This window comes from Gasterosteus aculeatus, chromosome 3 (genome assembly GCF_964276395.1).
Source record: "Gasterosteus aculeatus chromosome 3, fGasAcu3.hap1.1, whole genome shotgun sequence".
Taxonomy (NCBI): Eukaryota; Metazoa; Chordata; class Actinopteri; order Perciformes; family Gasterosteidae; genus Gasterosteus; species Gasterosteus aculeatus.
Genome location: NC_135690.1, coordinates 1,369,422 through 1,388,113, shown reverse-complemented (window position 1 = coordinate 1,388,113; position 18,692 = coordinate 1,369,422). Strand labels below are relative to the sequence as shown.

At 43.4% G+C, this 18,692-nt stretch overlaps 1 protein-coding gene and 1 long non-coding RNA gene across 14 annotated transcripts in view; both read left to right on the top strand.

The window, feature by feature from the left end:
• The first annotated feature begins 1,673 nt into the window (after window positions 1–1,673).
• Window positions 1,674–2,438, top strand: LOC144405457 (uncharacterized). The gene is made up of 3 exons (XR_013467053.1): window positions 1,674–1,761; window positions 1,984–2,164; window positions 2,273–2,438. It is a non-coding gene; the product is annotated as an uncharacterized LOC144405457 (long non-coding RNA).
• Window positions 2,439–6,379: 3,941 nt separating this feature from the next.
• The window catches only part of kmt2cb (lysine (K)-specific methyltransferase 2Cb), a 56,107-nt gene continuing 43,794 nt past the window's right edge, over window positions 6,380–18,692 (top strand). For 11 of the 13 annotated variants that reach the window (XM_078098605.1, XM_078098599.1, XM_040170551.2 and 8 more), the window contains exons 1-3: window positions 6,380–7,147; window positions 11,866–12,087; window positions 17,908–17,996. In XM_078098605.1, the coding sequence (XP_077954731.1) occupies window positions 11,867–12,087; window positions 17,908–17,996 (310 nt within the window). In that variant the 5' untranslated portion in view covers window positions 6,380–7,147; window position 11,866. The remainder of the gene's footprint in view (window positions 7,148–11,865; window positions 12,088–17,907; window positions 17,997–18,692) is intronic. The other 2 variants (XM_078098608.1, XM_078098606.1) reach the window with 1 other exon arrangement.

The window sequence follows — 18,692 nt, the reverse complement described above, 5'->3', positions numbered from 1 at the left end:
GCCCATGTCAAGGCTGAAAAGACAAGGACTATTTATGCATATAAATGACTTCCATCTACACTTTATCACAGCATATTGTTGTGTAAACGCGACAGCTTGATAACACAAAGTAAGACGAGCTGTATTTCATGTCCGGTATTCAGTATCACACTTGCAACAGATTGTCACCAATGTCTCCCTTTAGTACGAGCTTATTTCCAGGACTCATATTTCTTGGAAGGAAAACAAATAAATAGGCTATAACATAAAATTGAAGGATGTTTTGACATTTTTGGCACACTGATATCGGAGTATGCGTGATCTGTGCAGTAATGTTATAGCGTTCAGCCCAAAGGGTTGACAAGCTTCTTTCTGTGCAGCGAATGGCGACTCTTGTGTGGACTCTTTTCATCGCAGAAAACAGACACCAGTAAGTACGTGTGTGCTGTCTTTCTCTCAAATTTCTGTCAAAATATGCCAAATTGTCAAAATATGCCAAATTGGCTGGAATTATAAAAAAAACCTTCAGGCATGGGGATACTTTAAAGTACATTTTTTATAAACATAAAAAAAACCCTGCTGTTTGGAGCAAGAAAGTTCATTGTCGAGCCTCGGGGAAAGTGAAAGAAAAAAATATAAAGGAACTAAAGAAAGAGGTGACCTTCTAGTTGCAATTATTTTTCCAAATAAACATACGGTGACTCATGAAACAGCACCTGAGCAGTGGACAGACTGTGTGTAAGTGTGTAATTACAATTCCATTCAAAAATGAGCTTTCAACTGGATAGGATTTGGTCCGTAAACTTCGTTTACAACCGTTACAGATGACAATAATAAAATAACACATCTTAATTTTGCAGAAAATGTTGTGCCAGTTATTTCATGGGTCTTAATATACGACACATATTTGTTTCTAGCCCTGTAAAGATCTAGTAGACATCTTCTTTCACGTTCACTTCACTCACTAAATGTCCGGAGGGCAGAGCATCGTTTCCGGCGTCTCTCGGTCCACCTTCCTCCCAAGTTTATCAGGGAACTTGAGCCTCGTGATTTCATCTTCTCTTTTGCTGCACAGGCTTGAGGAATTCCATACGGTATTATTTGATTCAGGCAGTGGAGTTATGCAGAGAGGCTGCTTTACGGTGCCACAGGACCAGCGGAACTTTTCTGAGATACAGCGGGGGGGGATGCTACAAAAGCACCATTTCATTTTGGAAGGTTTCCAGTTCTGTTTTTCATGTGTGAACAAATCATTGCAGGAAAGGTGACAGCGTTTCAGGGAGGCTCGCGTGGGACTGCAGAAACATTGTTTGCCTCCTTCAATCAAAAACAGCTGCGGAAAATGGAACAGAAACAACTTTTACCAAGATATAATGAGGTGAAATAACGCCTGACCCCAGCCCGACGAGCTTGAGGCGACCCATTGTTCTCCTTCCCACTGCGTATTTGGAGCAAACCCATCTCACCTTGTCTTATTGGAACACCAGGATTACACCCTGTTCAGCGCTCTGAGGCGTCCCCGAGGAGCCGGGACATTGGGGAACTTTTACAGCGCGTGTTGACAGAGCCGAGTGGGATTCAAACCCTGGCCTCAATCAGGCCTCCTGGGTGAGCCTGTGAGGGAGCACGCTGTCCTGCGGCGCTTTGAAGCTGTTGAAAAAGGGGGGGAAAGCGGGGAGGGGGCCAACTCCCTCCTCGGTGGGATCCAACTGGGCAGGACGGGACCGTTTGAGTACGACAGAGAAAAGATGGCAGCGTGGAGAGCGGCGTGCTGGAGAAGATGTACGGTATTTGCTAATGTCTCATTTGATAAGCCGGTCAGATGTTTTCAACCTGTCACATCAATCAATTACTGGGGACTATTTCTGTTACACTATTTTTGTATCCTTGCCGGCTTGGAAAGGCACCAGCGCGCGGCTCATCTGAGCCAGCATATCGACCTGTCTGCTCACAACTGTGTCCCACTTTGTCTCTGAGCATGTGCTGTTGTGGTGATTTGTCCAGTCAGGCACATGTATCCTCTACAGAAGTACGGGACGGGAGCTCCACACCGAACTCTGGGTCACATTTATGCATGAAAATCTGCGAGAGTCGACGGCGGCGTCCTGTTTCTCGCACATACACCGAAGCCGAGCCCAGTCCTGGTTTGATTCTTTGATGACGCAACAGCTCGGTGCAAATGGAGGTTAGCGAGAGACTTGATATAATTGATGAAAAGAATGAGCTGACCTAATTTGATGGTGGTGCTAAAACGTTTTGCTGCTTCACTTTCTCTTGTTTCTCGCCGTACTAGAACCTGAAGATCCTTTCAGACGACTTGACTACCGAAAGCTAAAATGAGTTGTTTTTGAAAGCGATTCCTCCGGAGCACGGCGCTTCATGTCCTCGTGTTACTCAAGAGAGTCCCGCAAACTGCTGCCTCGCTCCTTTTTCCTCTTCAGCCGTATAAATAAAGACGCTCTGCCTGGTCCTCGCCAAGCTGTTCAGTTGGTTTTGTCAGGCTTCTTGGATGTGAGCGTCTTGGTTTCAAATATCACAGCATGGAGACCCCCCCCAAACCCCCCAAACCCCCCTCTCTTTCCCTAGCCGACTCTGTTTCTCTCTTAACTCTTTGGATACATTCCCCCTTGATTATAAATAGATTATAATTAGCTCCTCCAGCCATGGGCAATATAATTGTTCATCAAGTAGAGAACTGCACTCAGAGGCCTTGATACATTAAAGCTCGTGCAAAAGTCAGAAGAATAGCAAATCCCCTCTGCTTCAATTTAAAAGAAAAATTCTCGGCAAAGCATAAATGTTACTGTATGTTATCAGTTAAAGAATAATTCCGCAGTGCAATTCATTTTCCCTCATGACCCAAAAGGGCTAAGAAGACATCCGCCCCCACTTCCGACCTCCAACTCACGTGTCATTTCATGACATTTATAAATATTGGTCATGAGACCCTCGATTCATTCATCATCTCTTCTGGGATCAGCTGATGTCCTTTATGGGGGACGGCCCCTCCCTTCCACCAGTCCTGTGTCCTGTTTGCTGTCTTGCCGGATGTTGATTGACAGCTGATGAGCTCCACCCAGAGCCTGTGGTGACTGTTATAAAGGCTCTATTATCTGAACGTGGATCGTCTTTGGCTGATGGTTGATGTTTTTTTAGCTTAGTATGTTCTTCAATGCGTTTCCGTACACAGTATCTCACATTACTAGTTTAACAAAGACTTACAACTTTTACTTCCCCATCTTTCCGTTTCATTCAAAGATGGTCCAGACTAAATTCTTAATCTATGGCCAGAAAAGAAATAGCACTATTTTTTATCTTTCTCTCTGTCACATTCACGTCTCCAATTTGTTCTGTTAAACCAATCTTTCCCGAATTTTTGTTCCAAAACGTTACAATATTTGTTGTTTTAATAAAAGGGCACTATTCAAAGATAAGTAAGAAATCATTCCACACTGAGGTTAAACTCAACCAGTTGTCATAGGAATTATGCTGCAAATTTCTCACTGAAATAAGGGAGCGTTTTCTCTTTGAAATGAAAAAATCCTCGAGGCTGTCGAAGATTGTACACTGTGAACTTTGTTCTTACATACACACCAACATTTTCAAACGCATTCAGGATTTAACAATGGAAAATAATGAACTGGCTCTGCAGTGATTTAGTATGAGCCAAACTCTACATTACCTGTTCCTGTGCAGACAAAGAGCCCAGTCGGCATCTGGTCTCATGTTTCCTGTCTCCACTGTCGTATGAATACGCTCCATCTACTCACCCGGCAGCTGTCTGTCCTGTTGTCCTACAAACGCAGCGCAGCTGCCTTTACTCTTACCTTGAGCAACGTTAGTGTTTGTCTCTAAAGCCTTGTTCGTCTTGCATCAGGTGTGTATGTTGCTTATCCAAATGCATATATAGCTTGAATTCAGATAACCGCGCGGAAAACAACCGCCGGCATCAATGGAAGGCTGTCATTTTGTGGGAAGCAGCACATCTATTGCATTTCGAGACCCGACCCCCACATGATGGCTTGCATGGCCAGCAAAGTGTAAGTTAATGGCCTCGGAAAAAAAAGCCTATTTCATCTCTTAGTCACACTGCCTCTGTATTCTCTTGAAAATTGGCCCTTAATACCGACAGCCAAAGGGCGTCAATTAGGCTCTACAACCAGAACAAAGCTCTTTTTGCATTTAACTACCCAGCATGTAATTAGGTTTTATTTTCGCTGGAATTAATAATTGTATTAAAACACGTTTGTCTGCTGATAATTATATAAACATGTGTTATTGTAATTGTCATCATAGAGATTTAAATAAGCATTGAAATGGTGGGGCGAGTCTCATTCAGAAATGTGAGCGTCGATGGATTTTCCTTTTACCGCTAGATCCATCCACATAATTCGATAAATGCAGAACTTGTGAGTTTCTGTTGCAATCAGCTCAATTGTACTGCTCATCACCTGAACAACTGGCTAAACAACTGGCTAAACAATGGGGAAGGAGATATTATATGAGCGGCATGGTGAACAGAGCAGACAGTGAGAAAATAGAGCCATGCTGCCCTCTGGATGTAATATAAGAGAAGTGCTTTTCTCAACTAGAAACCGTTTTTGATATTGTTTCCGAAGTCTTCTTCATTTCCTTGTGTTTCTGAATCAAATTCGATTCAATTGAATCTTAAATTGTAGATCATAAGGGATATTTTGTGTCCAAACAAAACATGTATTATTCAAATATATATATATATTATATGAGGCATATATATATACGCTTTCTGAACAACTGCTATCTAAGGGGACACAAGCAAATACAAAATGGGAAATTCTTGAAAAAAATAAAAACATGCTTAGAGATTAATTCAACAGCGCTGGGTGACTTAGTCACATCTGTAAAGTCTGAATAGTTATAATTAGTCTAATAGAAAAATGACTAATGAATGTTTTGAAGAATGACACTGCCATTTTATGTGAATAAGCCAAGACATTTTGAAGCAAAACAACCGAAATTAAAAGACACATTTCCCAACCCAGCGTCCAAAGCTCCACGCTGCTAACTGTAAGACAGACAAACACCTTATACATTGTTTATGTGTGTATTCCTTTTAAACTGCATGTGAGGATTTCTATCTTTTCTCAAGGTAAAACATGTTGATAGATAAGAGTTTCCCTTATTCTCTTTTTTCAATTTCCAGGAAAAATATACCTCATATGAATGATTATGCTGTAAGTAAGACCTGTAGAACTAGAATCAACTTGTATACGCTTACTAAAAGACTTAATTCCATATACAAACCATATTTTCAACTGTTTTTCTTTTCAACCACAGATGGTCTTGGCATGAAAGTGAGATAGTGCCTAGTGACCTCTGGCATTTGTGGAATATTTTACTATATGAGTTATTCATATCTCCCTTATATAAGTCGTCGCTATATTTCTACTTGTTTGTTTGAATTGTCTTTAATTAATTAACTATTAATTTAAAAAAACAATAACAAACGCAAACGCTGTTGTGTGACTTGTGTTTATATGAACCAGCAGGGGGCGCTCGTGGTCTGGGAAAGAGATGCCAGGGTTTACCTTTTAAAGGAAAAGAGCTTTGTTTTTTCCCAGATCATTTTCTGAAGGGTTCACTCGAAAGGACTAAGTTGAAGCTAAAAGCGCCCTAAAAAAACAAAATGCACGTACATTCGTTTCACCCACTGGCTCTTTTACTTATGTGTAGCTGCTGGAAGCCAACCCCTGGGGCTTTTCTGTCATTTAACCCCTGCGTGCACAGTACGTCTGCCTATTAGCAGGTTACCTGTACTAGACGCCTAATGCAATGCATGCATTAGGATTTAGCGTTTGTGTGTCTGTGTGCCTGTGACACAGAAGGAAAGCAGGTCTATCGGCGTCGTGTGTAGCTCGGGGACCCATTTGCTCAGGGTCTTCCCTGAATGGGTGCTAGCTGGACGGGCCATCAACCAGCTCATTCACATAGTATAGTTAATCCGCCCCTGTGTGTTTCGGCCCTGCTCTGGAGAAGCCTGGTGACTATTTGAGCCACTACAGCTGCTGCTGTTGTTGTTGACGACGAATTGCATGAGCCGGAGCACCGATGGTTGACGATCCCCCTCCATCCCGGCTGGATCCCGGACTCCATGTTTTCCGCCCTCCCCGGCCATTATTTTATTTACTGAATGCCCATATCCCTCCGCAGGGTCAGAGAGTATTTTGAAGAAATTGTCAAACGTTTTGCGTAGTATTTGTATCACATAATCATATTGATGTCACCAAACGTTGTCCGCGCTCGCAAATCACCAATTTTTCGACGGCGCAGACGGACCCGGAAAGATGTGTACGCCGCAGTTGTGGTAGGGGGGAGGCGGATCTACTTTTCGAGGAGCCTAGAGGGGTTGTGCTTCGGTCTCACTTATCATTAGATATGGCCACCGTTATAGAGTACATCGAAGCGTAATCTTTAACTTAATTTAGTGAGATTAAACAGTAATTTTGCAGCTCGGCCACCGTGGAAGGCGACATGTTATTGTCGGCAAGCTAATGTTAGTTTTTACATGTCTTTGGAGGCGGTTACTGCGTGGCAGGCCGGCTGCGAGAGTCTCCTAACTGGCCGCTTGGTCCCGCAGTTTGTCGATGCTGAAGAAAATAGAACCAGTTGCCAACCAAGCGGTCGGCACCCGACGGTCGCTCTGCGCGTCGCTGTGTGCTCGCCGAGGATTCTAATCTAGACTTTAATTTGCAGGCTGTTGACTTTTGCAGCCGCTTGGATTTTGGCGCTGAGTTGTTTATACGTTTTATGGTAAAAAAAATTATATTTGTTGGAGGTAGACTCGGGTGGCTAACAGCAACTAACGTTAGCTCTATAACCCGAACTCGTGCGACGACAGCTGTCATTGGAGAAAGGAAAGTGATCCCCGCAAATGCGTGTGCAACTGAAGCGGTTTTCTGTTGGATTTACATCATCTGCCTTCCCATCAAATGGGCAAAGTTGGGAATAACATTACAACGTTGGAATATAATGATATGCGTGATGCATTTTTGAGAACTGCGGTGTTGCTTCATTGGAGAGGCTAGCTAACTCCATTAGCTTGCTAGCTAGTTGGCTGATAAAAGTGCGACGTTTCATCCCCAGTATTTTGGATATGAAGAGGATAATTCGCTATTCATAGGGCTGGAAGGTAAGCCGCAATGGGATATTTACTTATTTGTTGTATGTAAGCAAGATCTGTTTTGCTTTCAGCTTGCGAAGTAAAGCTGAGGCAACATGATCAACCTCCAGTCTGAGGTTGGGGGTTTGTCGCCGCCTTGGCTTTCATGACTCAGGCTATTCAACGGAACGGAACATTCAGGGGGGCGATTCACGGGTGATATTCAGGAACACACGGGAAACCGCAAATGTTTCCCGTTCAACACAACACGCGCCGTCGACATTTCGCACCCATCTAGCGTCAGCTAACGCCAAAAAAGCAGAAAAACGAAGCTTACGTCATTGTATAACGTATCATTTTCACTTTTTGTGTGGCATTGTAGTCCCCCCCCACCCCCCCGAACAGTTCCGTTCCAGTAAATAGACCGAGCCTTTGTGTTTGTGTGTCGGTCACCAACGACCATCGTTACAGGAACGTTACCCGGTTGTAAGTTGGCCAACGGACAGCCCGGTCGTTACACGTTAAGTTTACCCCCCCCCCCCCCCCCCCAGCCAACGTTAGCCGCCGGACAACAAAAGGCTGGAGCGTTGGTGTTTGCTGTGTTTTTTGGGGGTGGTGGTGGGGGGCAAAGGCGTTAGTTACAAGCTAGTGCGACGAGTTGGCCAACTAATCGCAACCACAGCGTAACCTGTTTGCTAACGTCTCGCCAATTCTCCTTTCAAAGTTGTCTTTCTGACTGACGTCCGTCAAACGCGCACGCAGCGACCCGACGCCAGTTGTTTCCACGTCTCCGTTGTATACGAAACGCGGGGTCGTTCCTCTCCCTGCGTTCGGCTCGTTCAAACGACGTCAATTGTTTTAATTTCGTCTGTGGTCGCCGAAGGAAAAAGGCGACCGAGTTCAACACAACGGGTTAGCATCGCTAGCTGTGCGCCGCTGCTTTGTGCCCGGGCTGAGTTAGACAAAAGCTAACGTTAGCACGCCTCCCGATTGCGACGATAGTGGTGGTCGTGACTGACTCGCAGGCACCGGATCCCAACCTCGGATGCTCCGAAGGATCAACGTTATTCTCGTCACTTTCTGCCATTCAATCTGGTTATAAAATGGTCCTTATCCAACTAATTGCTGTTGCATCACCACCGGTAGTGTTGCGGCGAGCAGTGCAATGTTAAGCCCTCGTTTCTCATCTTAAGGATTTAGGCTCACATTTCGTAGTTTTATGGTTAATTGTTCTGACACTTTCGCCATTGCAGCGAGTAATATTTCTCGTGGAGTTTGGTGTTAGTGGACCACCATCTGTCCTCAAAGCCTGTAGGCCAATACAGACATAAGAGAAAGAGAGAATTAACACAGATCGGCAGTGAAATGTGGTATGATGTCCACAATCTCTCAACAGCCCGAATAGAGAGCTGCCTCTCTCATTTCTGAAATCATTGCAGGCCATGCAGGATCCTTTCAATCCAACGGACACATGACAAGACACCGACAGCAGTAATGATAAATGACCGTTGGGGAAAACAAAATGTGCTCAATGCCACTCAGCATTCATATTGCAGAAAAATAAGTTGCCATGCAAAAGAATACAAGGTCATGTACAATGAATCCCACTATGGTTTAAAACCATTTCGCTGCTTTCCTTAAAACTAAATCTAAAGAAGTTGACCGTTGTCCACCGGGAATTGAATTTTGCTACAGAAAAACGAACCAGCAACTAGTTTGTGTGTATTGACGCATCTAACGTTCGAAAATTATTATTTGTATATGAAAACATGCTATGTTTGCTGTAATGTGTTGCAGAACACACCACTCTTTTTTTCTTTTTTTTTCTTAGAAATTTCAGGTGAGTTTAGAAAAGTCCAAGGGATGATTGTGGAAGTTTTTGTGAAGGGGATCGAAAGTTTGAAACTGCAAAATAAACTCGCTGAAACACAGCGGTGATGCAGTGCTACAGTCAAACATTTAACACAACAAACAGTCCCTTGCTTTCTTTTCCAGCAGGAAGAAACACACATGAGCATCCCATTGGATATTACTGACCACGACAAGAATGCTTAAGTAGTCTCTTAGCCTGTCCGCCAAGAACAATATCTGCTCTTTTTAAATGTCCCTTACCAGCCAATTTCGTCCATGTCTGTATTGGAAATGTGCACTGTAGCCAAAGCAGAACATCAGGAGCAGCTGTAGTCAGACATAACTGTCAATGTACTTTACTGTTGTGGAAACAAAAGCAGATTTTTGACAATGCCCCAACGACCGAAGAGAAACCCCAAAAACTTGTGTGAAGCTACAATCATTTCTCATGCAGCTGTTGTTCTCTCGTGAATAAAAATACCACTTGCTGTACTGCGTTGAGTAAAAGCCTTACCGCGTGGCCGGGTTGAGAGAGGCGTGATGCTGTGAGACACACCTGTGCAGGCAAAAATTCTATGGATCAAAAGCTTGTGCCTCATCTCAACGCAGTTGGACGCCATCATTATAGTGACAAATAAAGAACTATCTTTTGGAAGTATGGTGTCCACGCCTCCAGTGTAGTCAAAGGTTTCCGCAATTAAATGACATAAAGGAAGAAATCCATGGGAAATGGTCAGAGGTTAATATTAGGTTTTTAGAGTTTAAACAATACGCACAAGCAACACAGTGGAGGGAAAAACATTCACATCTTCTGTTTTAGATTTAGATGATTCTCCATCTTCTGAGTTGGAGATTTAGGGAATTTTTTAAGCAGACTGAATCTTCCACTTGGAAGTAGTCGTTTTTTAACACCGGCTCACAGAATGGCTGCAAAGGGACAAACCCACTGGCAACCGCATCAAAATGCAATATTACACAATAAAAATCCATTCTGCTAAGTTGACAAGAGCCATGTTTGTTCGTATCTGGTTTCCTTTGGTCATAATGATACAAACTGGTACCTTTCATCTTAACAGATGGGTAGCTGTATTTGTGTTGCATCTCTAGAATGCTCCTTTTTTTTGGGACATTGGACAACTATTCATTTCCTATGGTGTGAACGCTGTTAAACCGAAGTAGGGTACATCTGTGGATACAGATACTCGCTAACTTCAACTCAAGTTTGAATCACAACCATCGTATTGTGTCCATTAGCAAAACTAAAGACCCATCAAAAAAGATGACTTATTAGGAAAGATGTTCTTTAAAACGGTACTCACCTCCTGGGGGGGCGTGGCCACGGTCATATTCCTGGAATAATGTTTGAGCAAAAAACAGTGTTTTTACTGTTCTGATTCTGCAGAATATTCCCGCAACAATTGAGTGCATCTCTGGTGTATATTGGTGCGAAAACATCTCCTAATTTATTCATGTTCACGTCAGCGGCGCTGCTAGTCCTCTTCCGGTCAATTTCCATTGATTTGTATTTCACTGTGTAACATTATCATGGATTGGCAAACACAAAGCAAAAATGGCAATGTGCATACTGCACATCTCCGCTCTGTAAAACCACTTTTCTCACTGTGGTGTTTGAACTGTGCAGTCAATTAAGCGTGATGGCGGGTCCATATGGATTACCGATGGGCAGCGCTCTGTTATACCACTATTCATCACAGTAACTAGTGTGAAGTATAAAGCATCAACGTTTTATCAGTGTTCGCTAATTACTGACGAAACAGGCGTGTTAAAAAAAAAAAACGTTTCCTTAATTTGGGTATTTTTTGAAATAAATTCAATTGAGACGTGAGTGTGTGTTCCCCCAGAGATATTAAAGGGAATAGAACAATCTTTGGTAGTCCGCAAAACGTCTCATGGTATTCAGGTCATTTCAACAGAAAGTGAATGTCCGTCTTACTTTGCGTACTTCACGTCTCATTGTACAATGTAAGTGAAGGGCAGAATCCTCCATATTTACCACGGAGCTGTCTGGAGGGAGTTTTCGTTCAGTGGAGTTTGCGGCAAATGGAGAACCCGGAGCTGCTGGATGTGGGGGGAGGAGAACGAATGCTTCCCATGAAAAGTCATCTCCTTCTCCCCGTCCACTCCGTGGAAGGTTGTTAACAGCCATAGGTGTGGGAGGAACCTCACGGTTAGATTCCATGGTTAAGATGTGATTATTAAACAATTATTGATTCATCTTGATGCATCATAAAAAATTGTAAATTATTTTTATTTCTTCTTCCTGTGACTGTTATGTTTGAAGCGTTGCATCGTTTTAATGATTGGTTTTCTTTTATTGGTTGAATGTAGTAATAAAGAGAAGTCATCTGTCATCTGGAGGGTGACATTTACAAGCATTGCAATGAGAATAAGCAAGAAAATGAGAAAATGAACTGTTACGGTGACACTAGATCCTCTGTGTTTTTAACATCATACTCTCTTTTACTTCCATGACTTTACTTCTGGTTTTGTTGTAGTCTTGTTGTTTGAGTGTGGATCGGGTTTGAGGTCGAATGATCGAATGTCGAAAAAGTGTCTACTTTGGAGAGGAGCGGAGGAAGCGAAAGGCTTCCGAGCATTCATTCGTTGGACCGCGAGGAGCCGGTTAAATCGTTTCCATGTTCAGCTGCTTAAACTCAGCCGGCGTCACCAAAACTCTCGACGGCTTGTATTTAGACTAATTTAGAGCCTAAACAAGTAGCGCGTCTTCGGGGTCAGGGTTTAAGAACGGAAAGCAGCGTGCCGCAGAATGGCCGACCCCAACCATAGTGTGAAAACAACAGAGCTGCAAACCGGTCGTACGTCTTACTGTTGATTTCAACATTCATCACAATCTCATTTCTGAACAATTCTTTCAGAATGTCATCGGAGGATAAGACTGTGGAACCCTCTGACCAGGGACCTTCACCGCCCCCCATCAGTGTAGGGGCCACGTCCACAGGAAGTCCTGCCCATGCAGACAAGCGACCCCGTGGCAGGCCACGCAAGGATGCTGCCGCCACCCCCTCCTCCGCCACCACCCCTTCCACCACCCCCCTACCCCAGGCACCACCCTCGGCCACGTCTAAGAACAGAAAGAAGTAGGCTTTTTACTCAAAGTAATCGTGTATGTATTTTCAAGTCTACTCTGTCCTCGAATTAGATGCAATTCATTATCTTGAAAGGTATCGCCACACCGTTAAACCTTTCACATGACCCAGAAAAGTGTCCCGTACAATGAATCGCCGACGACATTTCAGACGTGGTTCCGTCGATTCTCTTCACCGCTCGTCTGCATCAGCTCATGTTGTTTTATACTAAATGTTGGGGAACCAAACTTGCTTCTAAAATGACTTTCTTAACGCTATGTTACCGGTTCGGTCCGGCTAAAACATGAATAATTCATAACACCCGTGCTCATGTACTATTACGTCACCTCATGTAAACAAACCACGTACCCGTCAGCTGTGCGCTCTAGATCAGACTGTACACACTAAACATATACGGGTAGTGCTTGTCATATTCTTCAATTTGCGCTACAAATGGGGAGGTGTTCTATAGGTATCACCCGCGGCCAGTTAGGACACGTTGTGAACCAAATACACAGAAATAGATACAACATTTCAAATTTGGCTGTTTTTTAAGAGAAAATATAAACCTAATCTTTGGCCACTTTTGACCCATTTACTAGTTAGTAACTAGTAGCACATGTACGGTTACGAAGCAACCAAAACCATATCGTGAAATTTGGATAGGCTGTAATTGTTATTTAAAAAAAACAAGAAACTCTAGGCATTTGTTTATTTGTATATAAATAATATTGTATATGTATAACTCTTAAAATGAATGTGACGTAGAACTGCTTATAACCCCTCCTGGTGCTTGAATAGTGTCATTCCCCACACAGCATATTACAGGATTAGTTAGCTATGTGAAATTCACAGTTTCTACCAATCCATCATTTTAAACATGGTATAGAACAGAAACGTAGTTAACACAGTACCTTATAATATGCTACAGGGGAAGATATCGAAACGAGGCCCTCAGCCACTACAGTTGTCTTCATTTCTTAGAACTTTTCTAATCATGTTTTACACAGCATCTGTTGATGTTTTGTGCTTTGCTGTTGGTTGTTCAAAACGGCCATTTACTTTTTGATCAAATGTCTTTAGAAGTTCTTGTCAAGGGAGATTCAACAATTCCACAGTAGCTTCCGGAGAAATCTCTGAGATATTGTACAAGGTGCCTGGCTTTCCTCTTGACTTCCATCGGCACGTATAATGCAGCTTAGAGCTGCTCTGTAATATAATGCCCTTCTTATCTCTCTCCTTAGTCCGTCCTTTCAATCAATGTTAATTCCCTGCTCCCGATGGATGGTTTAATCTGCGAGCATCCAGACGATGGACAGTGGAAGGATGACCTGGTGCACACCCTAAATGCTTCATGTCGATGAACTGGTTAACGACAAACCGCTGGCAGATCTGTGCTTAGTTATTAGGGTTCTAGTGTTGCGTTGGTCAAGTCTGTGTTGTCATGGTCATCGGCTTCCTGTAAAGGTTGCAGAGCGATCCACTGCACCTCCACAAAACGCTCCAATCCGCCGACTCGGGCTTCGAGCTCTGTGGGTGCATCTCAGGTTGTCACGCCCCCAAGCCAATTCAATGCACCCTCATTTGTCAGGTAATGTAACTACAGACTCATAGGTAGCAGGTTCCAGGCCTGGTATGGCTTAAAACTACCTGTTAGGCAGTGTAGAAACCAAACTGTACCAACTGTAATACACTCGAGAGGAAAACAACTTCACACAGCGGTTAATTATCTGCATAGCACAGCAGTCTCCTGCTCACACCGACCGGCTTCCTCTCCAAATGGATTGTGTGTGCATATTAAAATGACCAATGTCAAGTGTTGAAGCCCCTTTGCTCGTGACAAAAGAGAACGCGTAAGACATCGCTGCGTTAAGACCTGGTTGGTGAAATTTGCTCGATTTGCCCACGCTCCATCTGCTAGTCAGTCCTTTTTCTGGAGCCGCACGCTCCGTTCCAGGTTTTCCAGGCAGCACGCTGCTGGCTGGAACTACTTACCAGAGCATTATTTTCACCTTTTCCTTTTTTCTCTCCCTGTGGTGGGACTGTGGGGGGTGGGGTGGGGAGGGGACAAGTTGGGGGTTTGGGGTTGAACGCTAGTCTTGAACGTTTGTCGACGGTCTCAATGTGGGGATGTGATGCCTTTTTGGAGGAATTGTATGAAATTACGGTTGAATATCACGTAGCAGTCTTAGGGTTAACACGTCAGCGCCAGCAGCTAGGCTGCGCGCGTTCACCAGATTGCTGTCACGGATGGAAATGTCCTGCGCGGCACATTTCGGCGTTTACCTTTAGGAATTAAAACCTCATTACATGTTTACAACAAAAGTGTTTGATGTGTACACGTGAGGGGGGAAAAAAACCTGCAAGACGCATGGGGAAGATGGGGGTACTCCACCCGTGACAGTGATCTACAACAGATAAGATGTACGGCCTGTTGCTGTGCGATCGGTCCTGCATGGTGCCAAGCTGTGGGGCAGCCATACGTGACCCTGACCTCTGGTGTCGCGCTGAGCAGCTGATGTATAGTTTCAAAAAAATGTCTACAATGACATTGTGTGTCCAGACTTATGGTTAGAAAATTGTGCCTTCGGTTTGTCAAAACAGATTTTTATCATTTTGGTTTGTGCAGAAATAAGTAATCCGTTGCAGTGTTTTTTCTTGGTTTGTCTTTTATAGTGTTGCATAAGGTCACCAATTATTATTGTCACTACTCTTTGTTCCTTAGGAGTTCAGTAAGATTCTGTCATGCAGAAATCGCAGCGTGATCCGTAAATAGGAGTTAGAATTTGCTTGTTTGTTTCTCCCTTATTAAGATGTTTCTGTTTGACTCGAGCTTACAGGTAATTATGTTTTTAGTCGAGGTTTGCCAGAGGCCTCCTCTGTCGTTCTGTCGCTTTTTAGGCTTGTTCTTTATCTTGACACGGAAGTAATTTCGAGGGAGGGGTTGATTTGGCATGGAGCCATTTGGGATTTTTCTCTCCAGTGGCACCGAAAATTACCCCACCCCTCCACCCCTCCCCACCCTGCCATCTCCTCCCTCCCTTCCAGCTCCCTGTACCCATGAGACGCGCGGCTCTCATTTGGCCTGTGCTTCCTCTATCCAGTTAGCATGCTAACAACTGATGCTATTTAATTTGTAACCACGACAATCATTCCTTCCACATTGCGCTTCAGAGATTAGTTTATCAGAGCTGTCATTGGAGGATGCTGACACTGACAGATCTTCCCATACTGTATGTAAAGGGGGGGGGGGGGGGGGTCTCTGCATGAGTTGGCACAAATGCAATATGGTTAGAAAAAGAAAGACACGGTTCTCAGATATGTTGACATGCCACACTGGGATGATTGTGCTCTTTTTCATAATGGCTGTATTTAAAATGTCTCGGTTTAAAGCTGTGATCCCGTCCGTTAAGAGATGACTCAGGGAATTCTTAAACAGGAGCCGTAATGAGATATTTTTGGGTCACTCAACAGGAGGCTGACACATGAGAAGGGATATCCTGATCAAGTTTTTTAGCTTTGGATCTCAATCCAATCCCTTTAATAGTGAGTGATTTAAACATATGCTGTTCAGACCTCATTGTGTCCCGTAGTGAGATATAAAGATGTTGTGGCTGGTAGTATTGGACGCAGGTTTTTGCCGGCTTGCTCCATTATATGAACAAACCGCTTCAATTTGTTACAATAAACCACAGGTGTGTCCCTGTACTAGCTGAGGTTCACTGGCTTTATACGCTGTGTGTTCGGAATATGCTGCAGCATTTAAATATAAAGCAAGAGGAGAGAGCTTCTAAAAGTGATAGCAAGGGTCAGTATTAAACCATATTGTATATTTTCCTATACATGTGTCGATACTATACCTGGATTGGAACACGGTTGTCATGTTAGATTGTGAATATTTAAAAAGAAAAGCTATATGACCTACGTGTCTTTAATATAAAGGAAGTTTATTTTCAAAAAACGATTGTTTGAATTCACAGACTGACACCAGTTTGAACCATGAGGATTACGTCGCCGTAATGCTCCGGACCTCCTGCTGATATGGTTTGATTATTCATTTGTAGACATGGCAGGTAAACTGTTGGATTAAGCCAAAAGCCCTTTAAGTCAGTGGTCCATCAACCACTGGGCCGTCACATGGTAACAGGAAAAAGCCTGTTAGCTTGTTAGCGTGTTACCTGTTGTGGCTGCTAGTGTGGCCACCGGAGGCAAAACCAGCCAAATAAATCGTTTCCTGATCCAACTTTCTTTTGCGCACAAGTTGTGTTGGCGCATCCCTGGTCTCGTTGTTCCTCCTGCATCGCTCCTTTCTGCGTTTTCATGTAGCGATGGAGTTTCTTCTGCTTTTCGTGATAACGGTTAAGCTGTACCCAGCATGCAGTTCGGTGGGGTAATTTTCTAAATGTCCATTTATTTATTAGTGTTACAAATTGTTTATGTGTCACAAACTGTTATTACCCTGGTGGTCCTGGGTTAGTCACGCCCAGGACCACTGCTTTAAGTGATCAAAACATTTCTGACCAACCAATTCCTCAGATGATTCAAAATCAAAACAAATCATTCATCCAATTAACTGATAATTATATCAGTTAGGGACTGATCATTTGTACTGACCATCAACTTGTATATTTGTTTTTGCATATAAATATTTCTTTGAATGAAATTGTTAGTCTTCAGAAAAAACACCTGTGTATACTTAATCTCAAACGTACCTTTAAAAAAAGAAGTGGTGATCTTACAGGTTGTTAACGATGAATTATTTTAAATCTTTCAGTGGGAAATTAATAGATCACTAACATTTTACAAACCAGCCCTTTTGAAAACAACCATCACATTATCACGCTTGTGATAACAAGCCTTATTTACAGGTTCACAGTGCCTAGGTAGCTGGCTGTCAACAGATAGAAGAGCTTTCCTTGAGATATAATTATCATAGGTTTAGCTTGGTTTTTTTTGTTTTTACTGGATAGCATGTTCAAACGTTATGAGATTTAACGTATGAGTATGTGTTATCTACGGACGTCCCTTGAAAGCACATAGAGGTAGACTACCCATGATAGTAGAATGAAAGTAGATTTTTACATAAATAGTTATTTCTTGTACGTTATTGTATTCTCTGTGTTGTGTATGCTCTTCTTTTTTTGGTTTTGTTCAACGCTTCAATGCACTGCGTTCTGTGTATACGTCCCAAGGAAATATACCTTCAGGGTACCAAACATAACAGATGTTTTTTGTGCTCTCTTAAATTACTGACAAATTTCCATATGATAAGTAACGTAATGTCTGTACTTCGATTTGAATTTCCCCAGGAAGCATGTTCCGTTAAACTCAAATCAGTCCTCCCTCCTCTGGGGAATGTGACGGGTCAGGGTGTTCCACGCTGCTCTGAAGAGGAAGATGCAAAATTCACATTTCAATTCTGTTATGAGCCACAGCAAAAAATATTCATTGCAACCCCCCCCCCCCCCCCCCCCCCCCCACATAGGCATATTCTGTATGTATGGATGGATGGATGATGATGCTACTGCTCCTTTATTGTTATACTCAATGTTATTACCTAAATCTAAAGTTATCCAACTGCTCTGCCTACCTCTTCGCACTCCACATGCTACCAATCTCCCCCTACTACCACCCTTCCGCCTTGCCCAGCGCCCTTGAGTGCCTCCATTAAAAATCAGTGACAGCTGTGACTATATTTAACTAATTCATGACCCCACCGCCAACCCCCCAGACCCCCCCCCCCTTCCGTAGGCAAACCCCCGGTACTTCTTCTCGTCTTGTTCTTTTTCCCCGCCCCTGTTTTTATTTGTCTGTGTCTCCTCCTCACCCTAGGGGTCGCACCCGAGGGAAAGCTGCTGTGGATGAGGAGGACAGCATGGATGGGACTGAGATAACAGAGTCCACAAGCCCTCAGGACACAGGTGAGACTTGCTGCTTTTTTTGATCCAGTCCGTAGTCTGTTGCGTCTGGGAGCGCATCTCACGCACGTGGACTTGCACATCCAGGCAGCCCCACGTAGACGGGCCTTCAGAAGGGTATTTCAGTGAAGGTAGAAGAGGAGTCTCCCTCTCCAGGAGAAGGATGGATGAGAGCTCTTTCTTGGCACCCCATGCTTCTACTTCAGGGCTATAATTGAAAGGGTTTAGCTTGAGCTGTGAAGCTGCAGAGTGAGTGCGTATTTTTTTTTCCCCTCTCCCCTTACTGCTTCAATCTCTCCTCCTGCTCCGAGATTGGCATTGAGGTGCAGTGGGAAAGAGCCCTAGGCTAATGCCCTCTAAAAGCTTTTTAAAATCCCATCAGTCTCTGCAGACCCATTTATGTGCTTTTTTTTATGTGTGGACATCGCATCACGTGGCCATGCCTCCCATTCTCTTACATCTCAGTGCTGCTCTGTTACTGAGCTGAAGATATCGGGGAATTACATTTTGCTGGTGGTTAGCTTCACTTTCTTTTTCAATATCAGGAGTTCTGAGGTATCGATATATATATTTTTTTCTTTAAATCTCCTGTGTTATTTCTTCTGTTTAAGCCTTGCTCATGTTTTATGCAAACCACGCAAAATATATAATAGCTACATTACATGCTGATCAGAACAAGAAAGTTATTGTTATATGTTA